Source organism: Lithobates pipiens, unplaced genomic scaffold (assembly GCF_037356315.1).
Source record: "Lithobates pipiens isolate NorthernLeopardFrog02 unplaced genomic scaffold, aLitPip1_a1.2 Scaffold_30, whole genome shotgun sequence".
Lineage (NCBI taxonomy): Eukaryota > Metazoa > Chordata > Amphibia > Anura > Ranidae > Lithobates > Lithobates pipiens.
The window spans coordinates 32,545,390-32,566,013 of NW_027507791.1; the positions used below are offsets into that span (position 1 = coordinate 32,545,390).

General features: G+C 53.9%; 2 protein-coding genes across 5 annotated transcripts in view; one reads left to right on the top strand and one right to left on the bottom strand.

Annotated features, from left to right (window-relative positions):
• LOC143942611 (m7GpppN-mRNA hydrolase NUDT17-like) lies at positions 1-13,295 on the top strand. Of its 4 annotated transcripts, none has more exons than XM_077463965.1 (9): positions 1-119; positions 203-350; positions 7,031-7,153; positions 7,545-7,728; positions 9,867-9,892; positions 9,976-10,068; positions 11,892-11,990; positions 12,077-12,213; positions 12,683-13,295. In XM_077463965.1, exons 2-9 carry the CDS (start codon positions 276-278, stop codon positions 12,840-12,842), a joined length of 897 nt encoding a protein of 298 aa, XP_077320091.1. In that variant the 5' UTR covers positions 1-119; positions 203-275; the 3' UTR covers positions 12,843-13,295. The 4 variants fall into 4 exon arrangements, with proteins under 4 accessions (XP_077320091.1, XP_077320093.1, XP_077320094.1 ...); XM_077463966.1 differs by having other exon boundaries at positions 20-56; XM_077463967.1 differs by lacking the exon at positions 7,031-7,153.
• PIAS3 (protein inhibitor of activated STAT 3) overlaps positions 12,975-20,624 on the bottom strand; it is a gene marked incomplete at its 5' end in the record, with an annotated part of 19,770 nt that continues 12,120 nt past the window's right edge. Inside the window, 3 exon segments of the mRNA XM_077463964.1 lie at positions 12,975-16,864; positions 18,883-18,923; positions 19,074-19,207. Of these exon segments, the coding sequence (XP_077320090.1) occupies positions 16,604-16,864; positions 18,883-18,923; positions 19,074-19,207 (436 nt within the window). The 3' untranslated portion in view covers positions 12,975-16,603.

Below are 20,624 nucleotides of genomic sequence, written 5' to 3' on the forward strand. Positions count from 1 at the left end.
TTTTCTCTTGGCGCTGAGGATTCTGGGAAGGAATGGCTTCCTGGTTAAAGTACAATGTGTGTCTCCAGTGGGGAGGACAATTCATATGCTGATCTCTGAGCTGTCACTGAACGTTCAAAGTATTTATAGTTTCCCAGCCTGATAATTGTATTTGTACAGTAAGTGCCCATAATGGACTCACCTATTCTCACTCTCCTTCCAGGATGGAGGAATCGCAGTTTTGGACGGGGTCTTCATAGAAAGCGCCTGAGATTCGGGGACAACCGGTGACAGAGATGGAGTCTGCGAAACGAATCCTGGTGTATCTGAGCAAAGAGAACTCTCTGCTGCAGTGTGCCAGGTTTGTGCAGGTAAAGCTGTTGTGTGCCCCCTCATGTGCCCCCTCATGCGTCCTCCCCTGTGCCCCCTCATGTGTCCCCCTCATTCCCTCCTCATGCGTCCTCCCTTGTGCCTCCTCGTGTCCCCCCATGCGTCCTCCCCTGTGCCGCTTCACGTGCCCTCCTCATGCGTCCTCCCCTGTGCCCCCCCCTCATGCGTCTTCCCCTGTGCCCTCCCTCATGCGTCCTCCCCTGTGCCCCCTCATGCGTGTCCCCCTCATGTGCCCTCCCCTGTGCTCCCTCATGTGCCCTCCCCTGTGCCCCCCTCATGTGTCCTCCCCTGTGCCCCCTCATGTGCCCCCCATAATGCGTGTCCCCCACATGCGTCCTCCCCTGTGCTCCCTCATGTGTCCTCCCCTGTGCCCCCCCTAATGCGTGTCCCCCTCATGCATCCTCCCCTGTGCCCCCTCATGTGTCCCCCTCGTTCCCTCCTCATGCGTCCTCCCTTGTGCCTCCTCGTGTCCCCCCATGCGTCCTCCCCTGTGCCGCTTCACGTGCCCTCCTCATGCGTCCTCCCCTGTGCCCCCCCTCATGCGTCTTCCCCTGTGCCCTCCCTCATGCGTCCTCCCCTGTGCCCCCTCATGCGTGTCCCCCTCATGTGCCCTCCCCTGTGCTCCCTCATGTGCCCTCCCCTGTGCCCCCCTCATGTGTCCTCCCCTGTGCCCCCTCATGTGCCCCCCATAATGCGTGTCCCCCACATGCGTCCTCCCCTGTGCTCCCTCATGTGTCCTCCCCTGTGCCCCCCCTAATGCGTGTCCCCCTCATGCATCCTCCCCTGTGCCCCCTCATGTGTCCCCCTCGTTCCCTCCTCATGCGTCCTCCCCTGTGCCCCCTCGTGTCCCCCCATGCGTCCTCCCCTGTGCCGCTTCACGTGCCCCCCTCATGCGTCTTCCCCTGTGCCCTCCCTCATGCGTCCTCCCCTGTGCCCCCTCATGCGTGTCCCCTTCATGCGTCCTCCCCTGTGCTCCCTCATGTGCCCTCCCCTGTGCCCGCCCTCATGTGCCCCCCCTAATGCGTGTCCCCCTCATGCGTCCTCCCCTGTGCTCCCCTCATGCGTCCTCCCCTGTGCTCCCCTCATGCGTCCTCCCCTGTGCTCCCCTCATGCGTGCTTCCCTGTGCCCCCTCATGCGTCCTTCCCTGTGCCCCCTCATGCGTCCTTCCCTGTGCCCCCCTCATGCGTCCTCCCCTGTGCCCCCTCATGCGTGTCCCCCTCATGTGCCCTCCCCTGTGCTCCCTCATGTGCCCTCCCCTGTGCCCCCCTCATGTGTCCTCCCCTGTGCCCCCTCATGTGCCCCCCATAATGCGTGTCCCCCACATGCGTCCTCCCCTGTGCTCCCTCATGTGTCCTCCCCTGTGCCCCCCCTAATGCGTGTCCCCCTCATGCATCCTCCCCTGTGCCCCCTCATGTGTCCCCCTCGTTCCCTCCTCATGCATCCTCCCCTGTGCCGCTTCACGTGCCCCCCTCATGCGTCTTCCCCTGTGCCCTCCCTCATGCGTCCTCCCCTGTGCCCCCTCATGCGTGTCCCCTTCATGCGTCCTCCCCTGTGCTCCCTCATGTGCCCTCCCCTGTGCCCGCCCTCATGTGTCCTCCCCTGTGCCCCCTCATGTGCCCCCCCTAATGCGTGTCCCCCTCATGCGTCCTCCCCTGTGCTCCCCTCATGCGTCCTCCCCTGTGCTCCCCTCATGCGTCCTCCCCTGTGCTCCCCTCATGCGTCCTCCCCTGTGCTCCCCTCATGCGTCCTCCCCTGTGCTCCCCTCATGCGTCCTCCCCTGTGCTCCCCTCATGCGTCCTCCCCTGTGCTCCCCTCATGCGTGCTCCCCTGTGCCCCCTCATGCGTGCTCCCCTGTGCCCCCTCATGCGTGCTCCCCTGTGCCCCCTCATGCGTCCTCCCCTGTGCCCCCTCATGCGTCCTCCCCTGTGCCCCCCTCATGCGTCCTCCCCTGTGCCCCCCTCATGCGTCCTCCCCTGTGCCCCCCTCATGCGTCCTCCCCTGTGCCCCCCTCATGCGTCCTCCCCTGTGCCCCCCCATGCGTCCTCCCCTGTGCCACCTCTTGCTTCTTCCCCTGTGCTCCCTCATGTGCCCTCCCCTGTGCCCCCCTCATGTGTCCTCCCCTGTGCCCCCTCATGTGTCCCCCACATGCGTCCTCCCCTGTGCTCCCTCATGTGCCCCCCCTAATGCGTGTCCCCCTCATGCATCCTCCCCTGTGCCCCCTCATGTGTCCCCCTCGTTCCCTCCTCATGCGTCCTCCCCTGTGCCCCCTCGTGTCCCCCCCATGCGTCCTCCCCTGTGCCGCTTCACGTGCCCTCCTCATGCGTCCTCCCCTGTGCCCCCTCATGTGCCCCCCTCATGCGTCTTCCCCTGTGCCCCCCTCATGCGTCTTCCCCTGTGCCCCCCTCATGCGTCTTCCCCTGTGCCCCCCTCATGCGTCTTCCCCTGTGCCCCCCTCATGCGTCTTCCCCTGTGCCCTCCCTCATGCGTCCTCCCTCATGCGTCCTCCCCTGTGCCCCCTCATGTGTGTCCCCCTCATGTGCCCCCCCTCATGCGTCCTCCCCTGTGCTCCCCTCATGCGTCCTCCCCTGTGCTCCCCTCATGCGTCCTCCCCTGTGCTCCCCTCATGCGTCCTCCCCTGTGCTCCCCTGTGCCCCCTCATGTGTCCTCCCCTGTGCCCCCTCATGCGTGCTCCCCTGTGCCCCCTCATGCGTGCTCCCCTGTGCCCCCTCATGCGTGCTCCCCTGTGCCCCCCTCATGCGTCCTCCCCTGTGCCCCCCTCATGCGTCCTCCCCTGTGCCCCCCTCATGCGTCCTCCCCTGTGCCCCCCTCATGCGTCCTCCCCTGTGCCCCCTCTTGCGTCTTCCCCTGTGCCCCCTCTTGCGGCCTCCCCTGTGCCCCCCCATGGGTCCTCCCCTGTGCCCCCCTCATGTGTCCTCCCCTGTGCCCCCTCATGTGTCCTCCCCTGTGCCCCCCTCATGCGTCCTCCCCTGTGCCCCCCTCATGCGTCCTCCCCTGTGCCCCCCTCATGCGTCCTCCCCTGTGCCCCCCTCATGCGTCCTCCCCTGTGCCCCCCTCATGCGTCCTCCCCTGTGCCCCCCTCATGCGTCCTCCCCTGTGCCCCCCCATGCGTCCTCCCCTGTGCCCCCCCATGCGTCCTCCCCTGTGCCCCCTCTTGCGGCCTCCCCTGTGCCCCCTCTTGCGGCCTCCCCTGTGCCCCCCCATGGGTCCTCCCCTGTGCCCCCCCATGGGTCCTCCCCTGTGCCTCCTCATGCGTCCTGACCCTGTGCCTCCTCATGCGTCCTGACCCTGTGCCTCCTCATGCGTCCTGACCCTGTGCCTCCTCATGCGTCCTGACCCTGTGCCTCCTCATGCGTCCTGACCCTGTGCCCCCTCATGCGTCCTGACCCTGTGCCCCCTCATGCGTCCTGACCCTGTGCCCCCTCATGCGTCCTCCCCTGTGCCCCCTCATGCGCCCTCCCCCATGCGTCCCCCTCATGCGTCCTCCCCTGTGCTCCCTCATGTGCCCTCCCCTGTGCCCCCCCTCATGTGTCCTCCCCTGTGCCCCCTCATGTGCCCCCCTCATGTGCCCCCCTAATGCGTGCTCCCCTCATGCGTCCTCCCCTGTGCTCCCCTCATGCGTCCTCCCCTGTGCTCCCCTCATGCGTCCTCCCCTGTGCTCCTCTCATGCGTCCTCCCCTGTGGTCCCCTCATGCGTCCTCCCCTGTGCTCCCCTCATGCGTCCTCCCCTGTGACCCCTCATGCGTCCTCCCCTGTGACCCCTCATGCGTCCTCCCCTGTGACCCCTCATGCGTCCTCCCCTGTGCCCCCTCATGCGTCCTCCCCTGTGCCCCCTCATGCGTCCTCCCCTGTGCCCCCTCATGCATCCTCCCCTGTGACCCCTCATGCGTCCTCCCCTGTGACCCCTCATGCGTCCTCCCCTGTGACCCCTCATGCGTCCTCCCCGGTGACCCCTCATGCGTCCTCCCCTGTGCCCCCTCATGCGTCCTCCCCTGTGCCCCCTCATGCGTCCTCCCCTGTGCCCCCTCATGCGTCCTCCCCTGTGCCTCCTCATGCGTCCTGACCCTGTGCCTCCTCATGCGTCCTGACCCTGTGCCTCCTCATGCGTCCTGACCCTGTGCCTCCTCATGCGTCCTGACCCTGTGCCCCCTCATGTGCTCCCCTCATGCGTCCTCCCCTGTGCCCCCTCCCAAGCCTGGCTACACACATGTGCACTGTGATAATACGCCTTAAAATGTGCGTTCTCACAGATCACCTTAGTGCACATTGCTGTGCGAACTGAATTATGGCGCCATTGATTTAGGTTGGCTGATGGATCGAGTTTTTTATTTAGTTTTATTTTTTTCTGTCAGCGGGCTGATAACAAACAAAAAAACTCCCTCATCCACATACAGCTCCTTCAAAAAGTTTTCATACCCCTTGACATTCCCCACATCTTGTCATGTGACAACCAAAAACGTAAATGTATTTTATTGGGATTTTATGTGATGGACCAACACAAAGTGTCACATAATTGTGAAGTGGAAGGAAAATGATACAAATAAATATGTGAAAAGTGTGGGGGGAGGGGCATTTGTATGGCGCCCCCTTTACTCTGATACCCCTAACTAAAGTCTAGGGGAACCAATTGCCTTCAGAAGTCACCTAATTAGTAAATAGAGTCCACCTGTGTGTCATTTAATCTCAGTATAAATACAGCTGTTCTGTGAAGCCCTCAGATGTTTGTTAGAGAACCTTAGTGAACAAACATCATCATGAAGACCAAGGAACACACCAGGCAGGTCAGGGATGAAGTTGTGGAGAAGTATAAAGCAGGGTTCGGTTATATATAAAATCTCCCGAGCTTTGACCATCTCACGGAGCTCTGTTCAATCCATCATCGGAAAATGGAAAGAGTATGGGCACAACCGCAAACCTACCAAGACATGGCCGTCCACCTAAACTGACCGGGCCGGGCAAGGAGAGCATTCATCAGAGAAGAGCCAAGAGGTCCATGGTAACTTTGGAGGAGCTGCAGAGATCCACAGCTCAGGGGGGAGAATCTGTCCACAGGACAACTATTAGTCGTCTCTCCACAAATCTGGACTAAAGCAACATTTCTTTTTTAAATGACATTTATTTTTTATTTATTTTTTGCATTTTAGTGTAAATATGAGATGTGAGATCTTTTTGACCCCCCCAGATCTCATATTTAAGAGGACCTGTCATGCTTTTTTCTATTACAAGGGATGTTTACATTCCTTGTAATAGGAATAAAAGTGATCCTTTTTTTTTTTTTTTTTTTAAAACAGTGTAAAAATAAATAAAATCAATTAAAATAAATAAGAAAAAAAAAAGGTTTTTTAAAAACACCCCCGTGACAACGAGCTTGCGCACAGAAGCGAGCGCATACGTGAGTAGCCGCCCGCATATGAAAACGGTGTTCAAAACCACACATGTGAGGTATCGCCGCGATCGGTAGAGCGAGAGCAATAATTCTAGCCCCAGACCTCCTCTGTAATTTTAAATGTCGCTTATGGAGATTTTTTGAGGCTAAAAGTTTGACGCCATTCCACGAGCGGGGAGCAATTTTGAAGCGTGACATGTTGGGTATCAATTTACTCGGCGTAACATTATCTTTCACAATATAAAAAAAAAAAAATTGGGCTAATTTTACTGTTGTCTTATTTTTTTATTCAAAAAAAGTGATTTTTTTTTTTTCCAAAAAAAGTGCGCTTGTAAGACCGCTGCGCAAATATGGTGTGAAAAAAAGTATTTGACTGCCATTTTATTCTCTAGGGCAGTGATGGCGAACCTTGGCACCCCAGATGTTTTGGAACTACATTTCCCATGATGCTCCACTACACTGCAGAGTGCATGAGCATCTTGGGAAATGTAGTTCCAAAACATCTGGGGTGCCAAGGTTCGCCATCACTGCTCTAGGGTGTTAGAAAAAAAAAGCAATATAAAATGTTTGGGGGTTCTAAGTAATTTTCTAGCAAAAAAAAAAACTGTTTTAAACATGTAAACACCAAGTCTGAAAAAAGAGGCCTGGTCCTTAAGTGGTTAAACGTCGCCTATGGACTTTTTTAGGGGTAAAAGTTTTTGTCGCCATTCCACGAGCGGGCGCGATTTTGAAGCGTGACATGCTGGGTATCAATTTACTTGACGTTAACATTATCTTTCACAATATAAAAGAAAAAAAAAAAAAATTGGGCTAACTTTACTGTTGTCTTATTTTTTCAATTAAAAAAAGTGCATTTCCCCCCACCCCCCCCCCAAAAAAAAGGGCGTTTATAAGACCGCTGCGCAAATACGGTGTGACAGAAAGTATTGCAACGACCGCCATTTTATTCTCTAGGGTGTTAAAAAAAAAAAAAATAATAATAATAATAATAATATATATATATAATCGGGTGTTCTAAGTAATTTTCTACCAAAAAAAAAAATGTTTTCAACTTGTAAACAAGAGGCTCGGTCCTTAAGTGGTTAAAACAAATGCACTAAGGCAATGCACAAGTGTGAAGGGACCCTTAAAGGTATAGTCCACCTTTTTTTCAAAATTGTAACTTGGCGGGCTGTAGATTTGTGGGTGTTTTGCATTTTCTGATGTTTTTTTTTTTTTTTTTTGGATATATATATATATATTTTTTTTTTTTTTAGGGTATCACTGGGCAGTTTTCCTCCGGTCACGAGGACAAGGCTGTTGTAAACTGCGGGCTGGACCAGGATCGGTTCGTCATCTCCGATCGGCCATTCAGCGGTTCCAGCGGCGTCCGGCTACAGGTCAGCAGGCAGTACTAAGAATGAGAGCCGGACGCACACAGGGGCTATGAGCTTGCAAGCAGCCTGTGAGCTCTGGTGCTTCTGGTCACATGGTCACTGTCACAGCCAATCGTAGTGGTCATAAAATCAGAAGTCTGCTTACTGGCTTTCTGCATGCGGATCCTCTTAAAGGGCCGGCTCCCCATTCAGAAAGGGGCTTACAAGTATTTAATATATATATGTGGAATGTGGTGACTAAAACTTGTTTCTCCGTGAATGTGATATTTCTCGTCTACAAGTATTTATAAAAAAAAAACTAGACCCCCCCCCTAAGTGTCTTGGCATAGAAGCATATTATTCCGGAAAACGCAGGCGGAGTGCTCCCCTAATTCATGTGTTGCTCTTCCTACAGAGGCCGTCCTTCTGCCCCATCAAAATCCTGAACCCGGACCAAGCCGCCCGCCTGCCGGAGCAGATCCGGGGCCGAGGTGTGGATGTGGGAGTCGCCATCTTGCTGCAGACGGCCAACAAAAAGGTTCTGCTGACGAGGAGAACCAAAACCCTGAGCATCTTCCCCAACGTCTGGGTACCACCAGGTTAGTGTTCTGCATCAGTCAGGATAAGGGCAATGTGCGATAATAGTGCTGCCAGTGTCCATGTGTACCCGGACCCTTGTGTGCTCCCCTTGCCATGCCTCCAGAGCACCCTACATAATCCAGTGACCCTAGAGCACCCTGCGTTACCCAGCGACCTCAGAGCACCCTGCGTTACCCAGCGACCTCAGAGCACCCTGCGTTACCCAGCGACCTCAGAGCACCCTGCGTTACCCAGCGACCTCAGAGCACCCCGCGTTACCCAGCGACCTCAGAGCACCCCGCGTTACCCAGCGACCTCAGAGCACCCCGCGTTACCCAGCGACCTCAGAGCACCCCGCGTTACCCAGCGACCTCAGAGCACCCCGCGTTACCCAGCGACCTCAGAGCACCCCGCGTTACCCAGCGACCTCAGAGCACCCCGCGTTACCCAGCGACCCCAGAGCACCCCGCGTTACCCAGCGACCTCAGAGCACCCCGCGTTACCCAGCGACCCCAGAGCACCCCGCGTTACCCAGCGACCCCAGAGCACCCCGCGTTACCCAGCGACCCCAGAGCACCCCGCGTTACCCAGCGACCCCAGAGCACCCCGCGTTACCCAGCGACCCCAGAGCACCCCGCGTTACCCAGCGACCCCAGAGCACCCCGCGTTACCCAGCGACCCCAGAGCACCCCGCGTTACCCAGCGACCCCAGAGCACCCCGCGTTACCCAGCGACCCCAGAGCACCCCGCGTTACCCAGCGACCCCAGAGCACCCCGCGTTACCCAGCGACCCCAGAGCACCCCGCGTTACCCAGCGACCCCAGAGCACCCCGCGTTACCCAGCGACCCCAGAGCACCCCGCGTTACCCAGCGACCCCAGAGCACCCCGCGTTACCCAGCGACCCCAGAGCACCCCGCGTTACCCAGCGACCCCAGAGCACCCCGCGTTACCCAGCGACCCCAGAGCACCCCGCGTTACCCAGCGCACCCCGCGTTACCCAGCGACCCCAGAGCACCCCGCGTTACCCAGCGACCCCAGAGCACCCGCGTTACCCAGCGACCCCAGAGCACCCCGCGTTACCCAGCGACCCCAGAGCACCCCGCGTTACCCAGCGACCCCAGAGCACCCCGCGTTACCCAGCGACCCCAGAGCACCCCGCGTTACCCAGCGACCCCAGAGCACCCCGCGTTACCCAGCGACCCCAGAGCACCCCGCGTTACCCAGCGACCCCAGAGCACCCCGCGTTACCCAGCGACCCCAGAGCACCCCGCGTTACCCAGCGACCCCAGAGCACCCCGCGTTACCCAGCGACCCCAGAGCACCCCGCGTTACCCAGCGACCCCAGAGCACCCCGCGTTACCCAGCGACCCCAGAGCACCCCGCGTTACCCAGCGACCCCAGAGCACCCCGCGTTACCCAGCGACCCCAGAGCACCCCGCGTTACCCAGCGTTACCCCGGAGCACCCTGCGTTACCCCGGAGCACCCTGCGTTACCCCGGAGCACCCTGCGTTACCCCGGAGCACCCTGCGTTACCCCGGAGCACCCTGCGTTACCCCGGAGCACCCTGCGTTACCCCGGAGCACCCTGCGTTACCCCGGAGCACCCCGCGTTACCCCGCGACCCCCGGAGCACCCCGCGTTACCCCGCGACCCCCGGAGCACCCCGCGTTACCCCGCGACCCCCGGAGCACCCCGCGACCCCCGGAGCACCCCGCGTTACCCCGCGACCCCCGGAGCACCCTGCGTTACCCCGCGACCCCCGGAGCACCCCGCGACCCCCGGAGCACCCCGCGACCCCCGGAGCACCCCGCGTTACCCAGCGACCCCGGAGCACCCCGCGTTACCCAGCGACACCGGAGCACCCCGCGTTACCCAGCGACACCGGAGCACCCCGCGTTACCCAGCGACACCGGAGCACCCCGCGTTACCCCAGAGTACCCTGCTTTACCCAAAGTACCCTGCGTTACTCAGTGACCCCAGAGCACCCTGTGTGTCTCCCAGTGACCCCGGAGTTTCCTGTGCACATAAAAATCTAGTTTTTAATTTAAATTTGTTTTTAAAAGATTGTTTTCCCCCTTTTATATACGTTATATTTTTTATGCACTTGCACTGTGCCTGTGTGAGAGTTTCAGCCGTTTTTCATCTTATGTTGTACAGGAGGTCACATGGAGCCAGGAGAGCAGGTGAGGCGTCTCGTCAATATGCCCGTTTTTTGTTTTTATTTGTATCGTATTTCGGGTAATTCTGTACACATTCACATTGGCAGCTCCTCGATGCCGGGCTGAGAGAACTGCAGGAGGAGACTGGGCTGGACCTGAGGAACGAGACTCCGCCCTGGAGGATCCTGGGGCTTTGGGAGGTAACTTGTGCACAACCCCCATTCCACAGCAGCTTGTAGATTCTTCTTCTCCATTCTCAGTGATTGGTAATCTACCTTCTGTCTGAGAAATAACCGCGCAGGCCTGTGTGTGCACACCATCTTAGTTTGAAGACCGCACTGTCACTGACAGCCACGGGTGATACATTCCCCTCCTCCCAGGATCCACCACTGGCTCTTCTTTCTGGCACTTCCAGCTTTCACCCCATTGGGACCAGTTCTGAGGGACATCAGGAAATCGTTTTAAATTGCTGTGGCTTTCAATTTGCAAAGCAACACACGGTATTCAATCAATGTGTTGCTGCGATCCTACAGTGATTTGTGTCCTCCCATTCTTCTGTGCTGCCAGTGGTCAGGAGGTACCTGGCCTCCCGCGTGCTCCTTTCTCCATACCACCAGTACACCTCTGTGTGACCCAAAGGCCACCTGATCAACCTTTGAGACATAGTCATATCCAGTGACCCCGGAGCACCCCGTGTGTCTCCCAGTGACCCCGGAGCACCCCGTGTGTCTCCCAGTGACCCCGGAGAATCCTGTGTCTCCCCAAGTTACCCCGGGGCACCCCGTGTGTCTCCGGAGCACCCTATGTCTCTCCCAGTGACCCCGGAGCACCCTTTGTCTCTGGGGCACCCCGTGTGTCTCCCAGTGACCCCGGAGCACCCTTTGTCTCTGGGGCACCCCGTGTGTCTTCCAGTGACCCCGGAGCACCCTTTGTCTCTGGAGCACCCTGTGTGTCTTCCAGTGACCCCGGAGAATCCTGTGTGTCTCCCAGTGACCCCGGAGAATCCTGTGTGTCTCCCAGTGACCCCGGAGAATCCTGTGTGTCTCCCAGTGACCCCGGGGCACCCTTTGTCTCCGGAACACCCTATGTGTCTCCCAGTGACCCCGGAGAACACCGTGTGTCTCCCAGTGACCCCAGAGAATCCCGTGCGTCTCCCAGTGACCCCAGAGCATCCTGTGTCTCCATGTGACCCTGGAGAACCCCATGTGTCTCCAGAGCACCCCGTGTGTCTCCCAGTGACCCCGAAGCATCCTGTGTGTCTCCATGTGACCCCGGAGCACCCCGTGTGTCTCCATGTGACCCCGGAGCACCCCGTGTGTCTCCATGTGACCCCAGAGCACCCTGTGTGTCTCCATGTGACCCCGGAGCACCCCGTGTGTCTCCCAATGACCCTGTGTGTCTCCATGTGATCCCAGAGCACCCCGTGTGTCTCTTAGTGACCCCGGAGCACCCTTTGTCTCCCAGTGACCCTGGAGCACCCCGTGTGTCTCCATGTGACCCCCAGAGCACCCCGTGTGTCTCCATGTGACCCCCAGAGCACTCCGTGTGTCTCCATGTGACCCCCAGAGCACACCGTGTGTCTCCATGTGACCCCCAGAGCACACCGTGTGTCTCCATGTGACCCCCAGAGCACTCCGTGTGTCTCCATGTGACCCCCAGAGCACTCCGTGTGTCTCCATGTGACCCCCAGAGCACTCCGTGTGTCTCCATGTGACCCCCAGAGCACTCCGTGTGTCTCCATGTGACCCCCAGAGCACTCCGTGTGTCTCCATGTGACCCCGGAGCACCCCGTGTCTCCATGTGACCCCGGAGCACCCCGTGTCTCCATGTGACCCCGGAGCACCCCGTGTCTCCATGTGACCCCGGAGCACCCCCGTGACCAACTCCAAAATAAATAAATAAAATTTTGAAGCAAAACATTTAAATCCCCACATTCATGATTTAGGCTTTTTTTTTTTTTTTAACTTGCAGTAAATTTCGGAGCATTTTATTAGGAATTTATTAGAACGGGTTTGTTTTACAGTCGGCCTTCCCACCGCTGCTGAGCCGCGGACTCCCCACCAGACACCATATTGTCACTTACCTTCTCGTCACCTCCAGCAAAACCCACCAGGAGCTGCAGGTAAGTCGGCCAGAATCGGAGCGGTCAGTCTGATTCTTTCAGAGATGGAACTTTGGGAATTTTTTTTTTTTTTTTCACTGTAACAGGAGAAACTCCACCCGGCCGAGGAGGAGGTCAGCGCATGTGTCTGGCTGGACCCGGAGATCGCCGAGCGGATAGTGGCAGCTCAGGAGGGAGAGGAGGATTCTGGGAAAAACCTGCCAGGGGTTCCAACCTCCGTTCAGTAAGTTTATAAGTGATGGAATAATCTGCAGAATATATCAATATGGATCTGTCAGGAGGGGGGAGGGGAGGGATCGATGTTCTGCAGATCTCTAGAGGGGTCAGTGATGGGATAATCTGCAGAATCCATCAATATTGATCTGTCAGGAGGGAGCGATGTTTTGCAGATCTCTAGAGGGGTCAGTGATGGAATAATCTGCAGAATATATCAATATTGATCTGTCAGGAGGGGGAGGGAGCGATGTTCTGCAGATCTCTTGAGAGGTCAGTGATGGGATAATCTGCAGAATATATCAATATGGATCTGTCAGGAGGGGGAGGGGAGGGAGTGATGTTCTGCAGGTCTCTAGAGGAGTCAGTTATGGAATAATCTGCACAATATATCAATATGGATCTGTCAGGAGGGGAGGGAGCGATGTTCTGCAGCCATCAGATTTTCCCCTAGTAACACTTTTCTCGGCCCCTTCCAGGGTCACAGAGGTGTCCGGGAATTCTTTCTCTCGGAGGGATGTGGATGTGTCGGTGTTTTTGAACACGGCCCCGGTTGGCGGGGAAGACGTGGAGCGTGTGAGCACCGGCACCAAATACGCCCTGGAACTTTGGTTTGAAACGTTGCAAGCGCAGAAATAAATCCAGCCCGATGGAAGGAATTTTCTATGAACCTCAAGGCAATAAAGGAAAAAAAAAATGTTTTCTAAAATTTTTTTTTTTTTAATTCAACAGCCCCGCCCACGAGGAACCAATATGCACAACACTACAGAACACTGAATAAATAAAAAGGTTTATTCCCGTTTTAAAAAGTTTTTTTTTTCTTTGTTTTGGATTATGTCTATCGTCAGCCAGTAAGTAAAAACCATAGAGGACTAAATAACAGAATATGTTTATAGATATTTAAATACATAAATATGAAAAAAAAAGAACCTCGCTGTCCCTACAATGGTGGCATTAACCCTTTTGGCTCCGAGGGGGAGGAGGGGAGAGATCTGGAATGCGGTTTTGGTCTCTTTACGGGAGCGGAAAGGGAGAGCAGAAACCTTCATAGAAAGTAAAGCCTTGGAGCTTGTGTACGGAATATAAAAAGAGAGAGAGAGAGAGAGAAAAAAAAAAAAGAAGAAAATATATAAATGTATTTTTGTATTGGTCTATATACAGTGTCCTGTAAATACAGTTAAGAGGAGACAGCGAGTTAAAAAAAAAAAAAAAAATTATACAAAAAGACAATATACAAAATAAAACAGCAAAGTCTAGAAAATAGCTTGTAGTCCACTTCATATCCACCATTTAAAACCACAGATCTAAAATTTAAAAATAAAAAAAAAACGGGAAAAAAAACAAAAACAAAAACAAAAAACCTGGGTGCAGTACCTAGTCATAACCACTAGGTGGTGCTGTGCTTCTGCAAGGGATCTGGCGCCACACCCAGGCTGCAGGAGGTATTACAAGTATAGGATGATTATGTTGTTAATGCTTTTATTTAAAGGATTTTTTTTTGGAATGATAAGAGGGCAAAGTGGTGGCCCCCCGATTACCATAAGTCACGACAGCCGTCCATAATAATGATTAAAACGAATAGTGTGGGGTGCAGGAAAAAGGGGCAGCGGTACACCCAGATTTAAAGCTTTAGGCTATTAAACCTCTTTCCCCGCTTGCCTTTAATTACACAATTTACAGTAGTTCTGAAAGCAACAAGCCAACACATTTCAGGGGGGGACCCCCCTTTTTTGGGGCTTAATGTACTGGTGACTGTTAGAATGGCGTGACTCCAAATGGTCCTGCTCCTGTAGGTGGCGACATCAAGCCCATCTGTCATGAAGTATGGCTGTGTCCTTCAACGAACGAAAGATAAAAAAAAAAAAATTTGGGCCTCAAGGGGGTCCTTTAGAAACCCCCCCCCCCCAAAACATGAGTTTGCCTATTTCATTCCAGTATATTATGATAGTCTCTTTTTGTTTTATTAGCTATTGCTGTGGTCGTACAAGGGGTGGGCAGGAAGGGCAGTTGCCCCGGGCACATCGGAGCAAGGGGACATAGTTTCAACACAGGGCATTAAACCCATTCTAAGGCATGCATTAACAGTAGGGGGGGGGGGGAGCAGTTCCACATCCTTGCCCTGGGTGCTAAATGAACCTGTCCTGGGTCCTACTTCTCGCCTGATTTTTGTCCAAAGTCCCTCACATAAGGTCTCTAAATGCATAATTCTCTCCGGGGTTTTGTTCAAAGCCCCTCCCATGAGGTCTCTTCATGCATGAGTTTCTCCTGAATTTTGTCCAAAGCCCCTCCCAATAGGTCTTTTTATGCATGATTCTCACCTGAATTTTGTCCAAAGCCCCGCCCAAGAGGTCTTTATGCACAATTTTAGCCTGAATTTTGTCCAAAGCCCCGCCCAAGAGGTCTTTATGCACAATTCTCGCCTGAATTTTGTCCAAAGCCCCGCCCAAGAGGTCTTTATGCACGATTCTCGCCTGAATTTTGTCCAAAGCCCCTCCCCTGAGGTCTTTATGCATGATTCTCGCCTGAATTTTGTCCAAAGCCCCTCCCCTGAGGTCTTTTTTTTTATGCATGATTCTCGTCTGAATTTTGTCCAAAGCCCTTCCCCTGAGGTCTTTTTTTTATGCATGATTCTCGCCTGAATTTTGTCCAAAGCCCCTCCCATGAGTGCTGTGAACAAGTCTTATCGCCAAAACTAGTCTGCTGCTGGCTGTACTCACTGTGAAGGCTTGAAAATAAATACGCTTGATGTTATGGAGTTGCCGGCTGCTGCTTTTATTCGATGACCGTTTGTCTATTGGTGCGTGGGAGGACACCTCAGCTTGGACACCCTGACTGCAAACTTCCAAAGTAATACTTTGTTTCCCAATGTTCTGAGCCATATATAATCTTTGATCAAACCCTCCCATGAGGTCTTTTTATGCATGATTCGCGTCTGAATTTTGTCCAAAGCCCCTCCCATGAGGTCTTTTTATGCATGATTCGGGTCTGAATTTAGTCCAAAGCCCCTCCCATGAGGTCTTTTCATGCATAATTCTCTCCTGAGTTTAGTCAAAATCCCTCCCCCCATGATTCTCTCCTGAGTTTTGTCCAAAGCCCTTCCCATGAGGTCTTCTCATGCATGATTCTCTCCGGGGAGTTTGCCCTTAGTCCCTCCCATGAGGTTTCTTCATGCAGGATTCTGTGAAAAACCCCTCCCATGAGGGCTCTTCATGCATGAATGAAGGAAGGTGGCTTGATCCAAGTCAATGCACAAAGCCAGAGCACTCTTTATCTAGGATCTCCTACCATCCATTCCCTGAAGACCCAATAGGCAGCTTTCGTTTTGGGGGGGGGGGACCCTATGCATACCCACATCATGGCAGCTTTCTACTCCTCCAGGGAATGGGCTGGGTGGGCCCCACTCAGTACTGAGAGCCCAGCCTGCATAATTATTGATGAGCCTTCTGAAAGGGCCGGAATGAGGTAGGACTGCCGGAGCTGGACCGAGGAGGAAGTTGGGCACAGCCTTGGAGAATGGAGAGGGTTCCATGTTGAGGAGGGTGGAGGCATTTGCGCTCCATCTTCCCTAATAAAACGCATTGCTGTGGCTACAGCGGGCCCCTTGGTCAGCTAAGTAAGGCCTCAAAACGACTTTCATCTTTGTTGACCAGTTGCCACCTAAGTGACACATAGGTGCCGCGACAAAAGGGGTGGGGCTACATCACGCCCAGTAGACCCCATACAATCCTCCCCGCAGTGGGCGGGGAAGGATCTTCAATTTCTGATTGTGAGATGATAGTGCTCCTCTTCCTGGAAGCATGGGGGGCAAAGGACACCTTCTGGGGGGCGGCTAGTCAAAGCAACAGAATAATCCTTCCAAAATTCGGCCACGGAGAGATCAGACTCCACCCACACATTTCTGTAACCATAAAATAATAATAATTAAATAATAATAATAAAAAAAAAAAGATACAATGTAATTTAAGCATTGATCCGGATTGGTTGGTTGCACAAACGGGCTTGCGTCTGCATCCAACCTTGTAACAGGCTGAAAATGTCAAAACGGATTGGCCAATCTCCTGTGTTGTAACATCTCACCAATCGTACCACCATTTTCCAACCCTCCCCCCAAGTAAACCATTCAGGTAATTTGGGGCTGCCCTACATCATTTACAAAAAAAAAGGGAAGAAATCGCCTGATATAAAACTATGATATGACCGCCCATACCCGCCATGTGGATACAGAGGTGGAGGAGACATCGTAGTACTAAAAACCTTATTAAAAAGTAACTTCCGTGGCGGTAGTTTCCTGCATCTGTCTTGGTTGATAATGCGGCGTCCGGTCCCAAGGAGGATTCTGGGAACTGGAATACGTCCACCGGGCTTCTTGGTGAGCCGGTCACCGAGCGAGAAGCGTCTGCTCAGTCCAGGGAAATAATGTCTGGTCGGCACCCTGGTAACGTGGAGGAGGGGTTTTGTGAGGCGCTGTGGGCGTGGCTTTCCCGTAACGTGCTGGTGGACACGATGCTGCTGATCCGGCTGGCGCTGCTGCTGGTTGCGTGGGATGCAGTTATGGCCTGGGTCAGGGGGCTCATGTAATGCGACGGAGTGGGGCGGTACTGGAAGAAGTGGCTGAGGGTGTCTTGTTCGTCCAAGGAAGTGATGACGGAGGGGCTGTAGTGCTGTAATGGGAGGAAATAAGAGGTCAGTATAACCAGAGGTCACCCATTACGAGACCTACGTGAGCAGCTTATGGTATTGTGACCATACCGCTATGAGGACTATGCAAGTATTTACTAGATACACCCCTATGGCTAATTTGCTTATCTAGTTTATGAATGCACCCTCTGGGGTATATATATATATATATATATATATATATATATATATATATATATATATATATATATATCACCTATGGGGGGCTCGACCCTAAGAAGGTCCTCCCCCTGGGCAATATCAGTGAACTAAACGCTGGAGACAGTTTTTTTGCTTGGCATGTATGAGGAGGTTCATGATCTTTATAGCTTTTCATTTGGTGCTATGCAAGTCATCCTCTCTGCAATTACTTTACCTTTTCTCTGATGGGATGGGATGGGGGGGGCATACAGCTATTTATATCTGGCCACCATGACCTAAGGCCATCTTGACCAAGGCCACCAGGACCAAGGCCATCTTGACCAAGGCCACCAGGACCAAGGCCACCAGGACCAAGGCCACCAGGACCAAGGCCACCTTGACCAAGGCCATCTTGACCAAGGCCATCTTGACCAAGGCCATCTTGACCAAGGCCACCACTGGCCATCTTGACCAAGGCCACCACTGGCCATCTTGACCAAGGCCACCACTGGCCATCTTGACCAAGGCCACCACTGGCCATCTTGACCAAGGCCACCACTGGCCATCTTGACCAAGGCCACCAGGACCAAGGCCACCAGGACCAAGGCCACCACTGGCCACCAGGACCAAGGCCACCACTGGCCATCTTGACCAAGGCCACCACTGGCCATCTTGACCAAGGCCACCACTGGCCATCTTGACCAAGGCCACTATTACAAAGGTTACCATTTTGAAGGTCACAAATCGGTCACCATTACTATGGTCACAATTGGCCAGGATTGACCACCAAGTCATCCTCTCTGCAATTATTTTACCTTTACTCTGATGGGAAAGAAGAGGAGTACAGCTATTTGTATCCGGTCACCATTGCTCATCTTTAGCAAGGCCACCTTTGGACATCATTACTAAGGCCACCATTACAAAGGTTACCATTTTGAGGGTCACAATTGGTCATTATGAAGGTCTCCATTACTAAGGCCACATTTAGCCAGGACTATTAAGGTCACCATTGACCACCGAGTCATCTTTTCTTCAACTATTTTACCTTTTCTCTGACGGGATAGAACAGAGTACAGCTATTTTTTATCCGGTCACCATTACTCATCATTACTAAGGCCACCATTACAAGAGTTACTATTTTGAAGGTCACACAATCGGTCATCCTTACCAAGTCCACTATTACAAAGATCACCATTGGCCTTCATTTACGAAGGCCACCATTACGAAGGCCACCATTACGAAGGCCACCATTACGAAGGCCACCATTACGAAGGCCACCATTACGAAGGCCACCATTACGAAGCCATTACGATGGTCCCCATTATGAAGGCCTCCATTACTAAAGTCACCAGGATTACTTAGGTCACAATTGGCCACTATTGTCACAATGGACCACCATTGCTAATGTCAACAATGACCACCCACAAGTCATCTTCTCTGCAATTATTTTTCTTTTTCTCTGACGTGATGGAACAGAGTACTGCTATTTTTTTATCCAGTCACCATTGGCCACCACGTCTAAAGCCACCATGTCTAAGGCCACCATTGAGGACCCATAGTTGGAGGATGAGCAGAGCAGGTACATCTGCTGTCTTGCACACTTCCACCAGTGGCCTTGTTTTACTTCATAAGGGGGAGGATTTGCCCCCATTTCACCCTCTCTGATGTAGGCCACCTTCCACGTTAACCTTTCCTGCCTCTTCCATGCTACCATACTGGGTGGGGGGGGCTATGCAACCCTGCCAGAGGAGATTCAGAAAGTCAGAGTAGTTATTATAGAATACCATCAGCCCCCCTTCCACAATAGCACAACTCTAAACTAAATGATCAAAGTTCAGTCTAAAAGTTTAGGTATTCTCACCTGATTATCAGTGGTCTGAAGGAAGGAGAACAGGTCGAGTCCTGTACATGACAAACACAAAACAGACAGTGAGCACGTGGATTTTCACAGAGGACGTCTACCAAACTACAACCAAAAACACGAACATGTTAAAGCTTCCAGAAAATATTAGAAATTAGGTTTAAATAGACTTTAAATCCGGCTCCCCTTACCCTGAAGTTCACTCGGTACTGGGAAAGTCCGATGGTAGTCTGGGATGGGAAGACTCGACAGGTAATCGCTGCCTATTGTCGTCAAGGGAGGGCTTCTCAACACGGAAGAGGTTTGATGGTCGAGGCTGATCACCCTAAAATGCATATAAAAGGAATATTACTAAATATCTTCTAAGGGGTGTGGCTGTTACTCAGCTCTGCCGGCATAGAGCACTGGAGGAAGAGGTGTGGCTGTTACTCAGCTCTGCCGGCACAGAGCACTGGAGGAAGAGGTGTGGCTGTTACTCAGCTCTGCCAGCACAGAGCACTGGAGGCAAAGGTGTGGTTGTTACTCGGCTCAGAGCACTGGAGGAAGAGGTGTGACCGTTACTCGGCTCTGCCTGCACAGAGCACTGGAGGAAGAGGTGTGGCCGTTACTCGGCTCTGCCAGCATAGAGCACTGGAGGAAGAGGTGTGGCTGTTACTCAGCTCTGCCAGCACAGAGCACTGGAGGCAAAGGTGTGGTTGTTACTCGGCTCAGAGCACTGGAGGAAGAGGTGTGGCCGTTACTCGGCTCTGCCAGCACAGAGCACTGGAGGAAGAGGTGTGACCGTTACTCGGCTCTGCCTGCACAGAGCACTGGAGGAAGAGGTGTGACCGTTACTCGGCTCTGCCTGCACAGAGCACTGGAGGAAGAGGTGTGGCTGTTACTCAGCTCTGCCAGCACAGAGCACTGGAGGCAAAGGTGTGGTTGTTACTCGGCTCAGAGCACTGGAGGAAGAGGTGTGGCCGTTACTCGGCTCTGCCAGCACAGAGCACTGGAGGAAGAGGTGTGACCGTTACTCGGCTCTGCCTGCACAGAGCACTGGAGGAAGAGGTGTGACCGTTACTCGGCTCTGCCTGCACAGAGCACTGGAGGAAGAGGTGTGGCCGTTACTCGGCTCTGCCAGCATAGAGCACTGGAGGAAGAGGTGTGGCCGTTACTCGGCTCTGCCAGCATAGAGCACTGGAGGAAGAGGTGTGGCCGTTACTCGGCTCTGCCGGCACAGAGCACTGGAGGAAGAGGTGTGGCCGTTACTCGGCTCTGCCGGCACAGAGCACTGGAGGAAGAGGTGTGGCCGTTACTCAGCTCTGCCAGCATAGAGCACTGGAGGAAGAGGTGTGGCCGTTACTCGGCTCTGCCAGCCCAGAGCACTGGAGGAAGAGGTGTGGCTGTTACTCGGCTCTGCCGGCACAGAGCACTGGAGGAAGAGGTGTGGCCGTTACTCAGCTCTGCCAGCATAGAGCACTGGAGGAAGAGGTGTGGCTGTTACTCGGCTCTGCCGGCACAGAGCACTGGAGGAAGAGGTGTGGCCGTTACTCAGCTCTGCCAGCATAGAGCACTGGAGGAAGAGGTAGAATAAATAGAGTTATACATAGAATAACACAATCACAAGGGATCTGTTGAGTATTTTGGTACTTTACACAGTGTTGACAATTTATGCAGCACGTTACACACTGTACATTCACATCGGCTCCTGTCCTCCAGGAGCTTACAATCCCCATCTCAGTCATATACACTTATTTAGACAG

Bases quoted from the DNA above. Each gene is read 5' to 3' on its own strand.
- LOC143942611 (XM_077463965.1), top strand. From the start codon at position 276: ATGGAGTCTGCGAAACGAATCCTGGTGTATCTGAGCAAAGAGAACTCT. The intron at 351-7,030 runs GTAAAGCTGTTG...TTTTTTTTTTAG, and splicing joins AGTGTGCCAGGTTTGTGCAG to GGTATCACTGGGCAGTTTTC. The intron at 9,893-9,975 runs GTGAGGCGTCTC...TCACATTGGCAG, and splicing joins ACATGGAGCCAGGAGAGCAG to CTCCTCGATGCCGGGCTGAG.